The following is a 7,622-nucleotide window of genomic DNA, read 5'->3' on the forward strand; positions in this document are numbered from 1 at the left end:
TCGGGGGGATAGGGAGGCCTCTGCGTTCAGCACATGCTAAGGTTTTACTGAATGAGCAGATTATCTTCTAACTGGCACCTACTTTGGAAAGTATGACTTCCAAGAAAGATGACTCAGCATGCTCTCAGTGGCTGAGCACCAGCAGAAGGGGAGCAGCAGGCCCAGGCACAGTGCTGCACTCACTCAGGCCACCTGTCTTTGTCTCTTGCAGACGAGCTGTCCCTGGGTCTGGGCCGCCTGAAGGACATAGCCTTGGGGATGCAGACGGAGATTGAGGAGCAAGATGACATTCTCGACAGGCTCACAACCAAAGTGGACAAATTAGATGTCAATATAAAAAGCACAGAAAGAAAAGTTCGACAGCTTTAGAGATGCCTTTAAAGAGAAGTTTTCCTTCATTATGATGAGAAGATCTGAAAGATGTTTTTTGTTGTTGTTGTAACTCCCAAGGAATGTCATTATGATGTTAGTATATAATTTAATATGTTTGCACTGTTGTACTAGAGCGGGTCTTAAGGGATTTCGTTATTAGGAGGAAGCTGTGTCCCACTTTTCTTAAGGCCAACCCCTCTCTGAGTTCTTTCAACTGAATACTTGTTTCAGTCCGAGCACAAGTGGCCTGATTATCTGGGCCTTCTGTTGCCATGCGGAAATGAGGAGAAGTAGTATCTCTCACTCTGATGAGGATATGCAGAGAGGCGGGCAGAGTTCCAATCTTGGAACTGCCAGCCTCAGTGTCCCCATGTGCTGGATTTCTCTCATTCCTTGACCTTATGATGAGTCAGAAGGGACAGAGTTGTTCTGTGGATAGATGTTGCTTCCTCCCTTCTTGCCCCTCACCCTGGCACATGTTACTGGAGGAGTTCAAAGTGGCCCTGGTGACTGATGCTGGGAAATGTGTAGGCGGGTGGGCATGCTGTTCCCCCTGGGTGCCCTTGTCCCTAACTCCCCTTCTCTGGCTGGGAACAGACTCTGCAACTGCGTAGCCCTATAGAATTTGCAGGAATGGCGTATCACAAGACGTGACCACGCAGTCTGCTTCCCTCCACTACGTGCCACCCCTTAGGCCTCAGCTAGGGTGGGGGTTATTCATGTCTGAGGTCTGGCTTGTCCAGGAGCCCCAACCCCTTCTCCTGGGGATTTGAGGAACATAACTCATCCCTCTGTTCTCTTCCACCAGTTTTAGCACTGGAACTCCACAAATGGTGCTAACTTTGTATACACCGATTTGGCTAAAAAGAAAGAAAAGCCCAGCTTGAACTCTTACTTTATAAAAAGAATCAATTAAAAGCATTAGTTAAAATTAATTTCTGTAATAAAATAAATTTGTTTGCATTGGTACCTCCAGTGAAATGACTGAAGCCACAAGACCCTTGACTTAAAAAACAAAAGTAACGTTTTGAAGATGGTGAAAGGGACTGATTTGATTAAAACTGGTCAGGAAATGGTTTAACATAACCAGTGCCTTTCACCTTAAAGTGTGGCCCTGACCTCTCTGACCTTCCTTGAATTGTAGTCACAGGCTGCAGTCTATAAATAATAGTCCCTTAAGGCAAAAGAACCCTCTTAATAGTGCCGCAGCAATGCACTTATATTTATGTAGCACTCTGTAAAAGTTCCCTCTCCTGATGCATGATCTTTGGAAAACTACCGACAGCCTTTCCGTGGACACTGCTCATGTCTCAGCCTCTCTGTGAAAATCCCAAGATGTGAGGATGTGATCAAAGGTAATTACGAGAAGTTGGCTTATCAGATAAGTTCAAGATCATTATTCTCTTGTTAACTGATAAAAGGAAGATGTTAAACCTACGCCCAACGCAAAAGTAACTAGTCTTAAAGCTTTCAGCGATAAAAGCCGCTCAAAACTATAAAAGCAGAAAGAGGAGCACCCAGGCCTATATTTCCACTCATTCTGATTTCCATGGTCTTTCTTCTTTGGCACCTTTTGTATATGTCATTGTAACTGTTTGTCTTTATTGCCATTAGGTACAGACTCATGGAGGTTAGTCATTATACCATATGCCTGAAGTTGTTTTTCAAATAACTACTGATAAAGGCTACCACCAAACAATCTTCAGTGGCCTTCCCAGGGAAAATTTCTATTTTGTACACTGTGATTAGTGATTTATCTGACTTGAAGTACAGTAACATCTTCATCTGTTTATCCTCCCTGTCTTTTGTTGGACTGATAAAGCCAATCATTTCCCCCTGCCCTTTTTTTTTTTTAACACCGAGCATGTAGAAGTCACCCTTATTTCCAGAAATGTCTTTCATTCTTGTCCAGACCCTGTGTTCTAAGGCTTAGGCAACACAGCCTGTCTTGAAGCCGCATGTTGGCAGGCTGCAGCAGCCAGCCAGCTTCCTCCTGCTGAACTTCACCCCCTGCCCCTGGCTTTGAAGGCCTGGCTGCTTACACCACTTCATAAGTCCAAGTCACTCTGCATCTTCACAGAGGATGAAGGTGTGAGAAGGCTCCAGAATCTCCTCACATGATGATTGTGATCAAAAGGGAAACATTCTATTCTCTAGACTTAAACGCATCTCACAGAGATGCTAAACAAAGGGCCAAGACTGGGATCAGCCACTGGATGTCCCCAAACCACGGCCTAGACAGTGAACACTCCTCACCAGGGGAGGTCCATAAGACAGATTCTGATTTCCACAGTTCAGCAGAAACAAAATGTGCCTTCGCAAAGTAGTTCTTCAAACTTTCGGTTACATGCTAAGTGTGCTATTAACTTCAAAATAAGTGCATTCTAGAGGAAGCTGTTTCTAACATCTATTAATTTGTGACTTCTTGACAGCCGTGTGGTCTCCTTGTGAGTATTGTCTTTATATTCTGTAGGAAAAGAGACCTGAACAGGGCTCAGGTTGTAAGAAAACACGAGGTGCATTTTAATTTCTCTTTCTCTAACTTTTGCTGGATATGTAATTTAAAGGGTGCACTATACTAGTTTAGTAAAACTCTTATACTTGGCCGATAAAGGCCTTTTCTGTAGAGTGTTTAAAGTTACCAGTGTTGTTCAGCATCTTCTGCTGTGATGAATGAAAGGCATTGTGTACCAGCTAGTCATTCTAAGTGCTCGTGGCAGGTGGGGGAAAGGTTTGGAGTCTGTATCAGAACACCTCGCTGTATTCCTTTCAACCAATGATCATATTCCATGAAATAAAAGGTGAAGATGTTTTTAAATTGTCTCCTACATAGTCATTTTTTAAAAAAGATGAATGTACAGGGGATCACTCATTTGTCCCTGCCCACACATTTCATACCTCGAACAACCTTCCTTCCAAAACCCTCACATCTCCTGAAGGAATGCTCTTCCAGCCTGTCTTCTGCCTTCCTGCCCCTTATGGCACTGCACTACAAAACTTGGGTCAGTGTGTGTGTATTTTAGGCTCGTGGGCCATTCGGGCTCTGTCACAATTCGCCTCTGCCATTGGAGTACGAAAGCATCCACAGTACACAAGTGGATGAGTGTGGCTGTGAGTTCCAATAAAACTATGGATCTTGCAAATGAATTTCAAAACATTCTCGTGTCACAAAATACTACTGTTTTGATTTTTTTTCCTGACCATTTAAAAATGGAGAAACCACTTAGTTCCTAGGAGGTACAAAAGAGGTGGCAGGGCACATTTGGGCCATAGCCACGGTTTGCCAACCAGTGAAGACTACTGGGAAAGTACCCTTGTGGAAGGAGACGGGACAAAGGACAGGTGGCCACTGTGTTCCACAACCAGGTTCCCCGATACAGTTCCCAGCCTCTTCCGAACAACATAGCAGCCCTCCAAGAAGAGGCGAGCAGGCCAGCCTCACCTGGCTGCACTACCCTATCTCCATTTTCACGCCTGACCACAGGCCTAGAAATCACTTCTAGAGTGAAAGCTCTGAGAAGGCACCCATGACTGGGCTTAGCTATGAATCCAGAGCATCTAGGAAATTTGTATCTGTCAGTGGGCCAGCTGCCTGTGTCCCAAAGGCCACTCTGCTTTCAATGGATATCATCTTTGGGCATTGTTATAAGGAAGGAATGACATCAGTTTTAACTTGGATGATGGACTTTTCTGGAAAGATAGAGAACAGACAGAAAATAAAAGCATCATGGTGGCTCATGATGTCACAAATAGAGGAAAGGTTAGGCTTTGGGTTGTGGATGGGGGATATCACTAGGAAGGTAGGCAAGTCCTGATATGAAAGGCCGTAGGGACAATATTGAGTCAGAACATTGACCTCCAATGACAGGTGAAGATGGATTGTAAGCAAGAGGGTGATGTGATCAGATTCGCAGTTTGAAAGGGACATAAAGATGCATACAAAGATATATGTAAAGATGGTCATCACAACAATATAATGAGAAAAAAACAACTGAAAACAATCTAATTATGGAAATGATCGAATAAATGGTGGTTCACCCACACAATAGCGTTTTCAAAGAATGGACATGAAGTTGATTATACAGTTCTCACTCAATCAAGATAATGGAGTAGATGCTTCAGGGCTCCATCACTACCCTCAAAAGTTTATTGCTTGAGACGATCACCAAGAATTGGTAGAAACATCTTTCTCAAAGTTTCAGAAAATAGTTAAAATATTACAGTAACAGGGGCAGTGCTGAATCAAGAAAAAGAAAACTTGAAAGCAGTAGGGTTTCATGGCATCCCTGTTAGACCCTTCGCCATCCCCTCACCAGTTTGGTGCACTTCCAGCACGGGTGCAGATACCTGGTTCAGGTTCTGAATGGAACAGAATAACCCTTGTGCACATCCCAGAGCATGTATCTCTAGCCCAGTCTCGGGTGGTGGCCTGAGGAACTTGTCATCCCAGAACTTGCCATGGCATAGAAGTTGGCTCACTGAGTTCTACAGAACTCGGCGGGAGAGCAGTCAAGTCGTGGTTCCCTGGGACAAGGGACATACAGAACAGTGCCTAGGACTATGAGGAAAGTTTTCTAGGGAAGAGGGGACATTCCGAACCTTGTAAAGGGGGAAATTTCTAGGGCCACATGTGCATGCCCAAGACAAGATGCAGGTACAGAGAAGATCACAGAAACTTCCACACTTTGGCCAGGAGCTAGTCTCTGGTCTCATTGGGTGGATAACCTTTAGAGGAGAGGACTCATGGATGAATTTGCAAAGACTGGGAAAGGTGTTTTCTTTGTTTTCTGTCTTTTTTTGTTGTTAATTAGCTCCTGTTATTCAAGAAAAGTTCTGTCATAACACTAGCTGTATCTAAGATTAAGAAACATGCTTAAGAGTCAAAATTCCAGCAATAATAGATTAAAATATCAAAATGTCCAAGTTTCAGCAAAAAATTACAAAACATACCAAGGAACAGGAAGTAATGACCCAGGCAAAGGAGAAGATTAAAATATTAGAAACCATCGCTGAAGAGGATCAGACCTGGGACATTCCAAGACTAAGATTCTTTTTTTTTTTAATGGTCCTAAATATGCTCAAAGACCTTGTAAGAAAATTAAGCTTAGCTTTCACACAAGATGGTGCAGGACACAGCTGCAGGACAGCTCAAACCCATCTTGCAGGCAGGGAAGGAAAGTTCCTCTGATATAAGCCTAGAATTGGCAGGAAAAAGGTAGAAACAAAGTTTGAGTAACAGGCAGGGTCTGTTATATTTTATTTTGAAATATAAAGCGTAATCAAAAGCAGGAAACTTCCATGGGAAATTTGAATTAGTTAGACTATCTGGAGAGGCTGTAACTTCTGGCCTATCAGTCAGCAGAGAAACAGGGGAGGGACTTGTGTGCTAAGCTTAGGATATAAATACCTGGGGCATTCTATTGTTTGTCATGCCGGCCACCATTTTTCAACTAGGTGCCCACTCTTGCAAGATTGTGAATAAATTCTTTTCTTCTGCACAATCGCATGAGCATTTATTCTCTTTCAGGTATGGTGTTCTTTCTAACAGAGCTGAAGGAAATTAGAAAAATGATAGATGAACACAAAGAGGATATCAGTAGAGAGATGGAAATTATGAAAAGAAACTAAATAGAGCTGAAAGTCACAGTAACAGGAATGGAAAATCCTTTAGAGAGTTTCATCAGCCTACTGGAGCTGGCAGAAGAAAGAATCAGTGAACTTGAAGATAAAACAATTGAAATCATCCAGTCTGAGGAGCAGAAATGAAGAAAAGTGAACACAGCCTGAGGAACCCAAGGGACACCATCAAGCATACCAGTATATGCATTGTGGGAGTTCCAGAAGGAAAAGAAAGAAGAAAAGTGGAGAGAGTATATTCAAAGAAATAAAGGCTGAAAATTTTCTGAAATTTAATGTGACATATGAATATACACATCCAAGATGCTCAACAAACTACAAACAAATAGACCCGAGCCACAACATATTATAATCAAACTGTCGAATGCAAAGATAGAGAATTCTGAAAGCTGCAAGAGAGAGGCAACATGTCTCAAGACAAGGGATCCTCAATAAGATTAAGTGCCAGTTTCTCATTGGCAACCATGGAGGCAAGAAGGCAGTGGGACAAGAGATTTAAAGTGCTGAAAGCAAAACGTTGCCAACCAAGAATTTTATATCCAACAAAAACTATCTTTCAAAATAGGGGAAGTGATTCACAGATAAACAAAAGCTGAGAGAGTTTACCCCCATTAGACCAGCTGTACAGGAGATGCTCAAGGGAGTTCTGCAGGTTGAAAGGAAAGAACACTGGACAATTAACCAAAGTCACATGAGTAAGTAAAGCACTATGGTAAAGATAATGACATGGGTAAATATAAATATCAGCAACACTGTTTGGTTTTTGGTGTTTTTTTTTTTCACATGGGCGGGGACCAGGAAACAAACCTGGGTCTCTGGCATGGCAGGCAAGAACTCTGCCTGCTGAGTCACTGTGGCCTGCCCTATTTTTAAAATTTTTTAACTCTACTTTTTAAGAAGCAAATGTATAAATGTAATGATTCATAAATGATTTTAGACTCAGTGTAATAAACATGTAATTTGTAAGAAGAACTAAATAAGGTGGGGAGATGGAATGGGGTATAGTAACATATACTTTTGAAGTAAGTTGGTATTAAAGCAAACGAGACTGTTTTAGATTTAATATGTTAAATTTAAGCCTCGTGTTAGCCACAAAGAAAAATATCAGAGAATGTACAACCTCAGAGACTTAAGGTGGAGTACAGCTTGCCAGGGGCAGGGGGCAGGGGTGACAAGGAGTTAATAAAGAATGCAGGTAGGTTTTGGGGTGAAGGAAAGTTCTTGTACAGGATGGCGGTGAGGATACTGCAACATCATGAATGTGATTAATCATGCCAAATGGTAGTGCTTATGAGAGGTTGAGATGGGGAGATTTATGTTGTATATATGTTTCTACCAAAAAAAAAAAAAAAAGAGAGAGAGAGAGAGAAACTTAAGAGATAATGACAATTGAATGTAATACATGATCCTGGATGGGATCTAAGAATGGGGGAAAAAAAGCCTCAAAGGAATATTGGGACATAAGAAAAAATTATAATGTAGAATGTAAGCTTCATATCAATGTTGAACTTGACAAGTATACGTAAGGTGATTACATGAGTGAATGTCCTTGTTCTTAGGAAATGTGTATGGAAGTATTATGTGTTCAAGAAGTATGATGTATACAACCCACT

At 42.0% G+C, this 7,622-nt stretch overlaps 1 protein-coding gene across 1 annotated transcript in view; it reads left to right on the forward strand.

The window, feature by feature from the left end:
* SNAP29 (synaptosome associated protein 29) overlaps positions 1 to 3,190 on the forward strand; it is a 32,447-nt gene extending 29,257 nt beyond the window's left edge. The window contains exon 5 of the mRNA XM_077160289.1: positions 212 to 3,190. Coding sequence (XP_077016404.1) covers positions 212 to 369 — 158 coding nt within the window. The 3' untranslated portion in view covers positions 370 to 3,190. The remainder of the gene's footprint in view (positions 1 to 211) is intronic.
* Positions 3,191 to 7,622: the final 4,432 nt, after the last annotated feature.

The sequence above is a fragment of the Tamandua tetradactyla genome, chromosome 5 (genome assembly GCF_023851605.1).
Source record: "Tamandua tetradactyla isolate mTamTet1 chromosome 5, mTamTet1.pri, whole genome shotgun sequence".
Taxonomy (NCBI): Eukaryota; Metazoa; Chordata; class Mammalia; order Pilosa; family Myrmecophagidae; genus Tamandua; species Tamandua tetradactyla.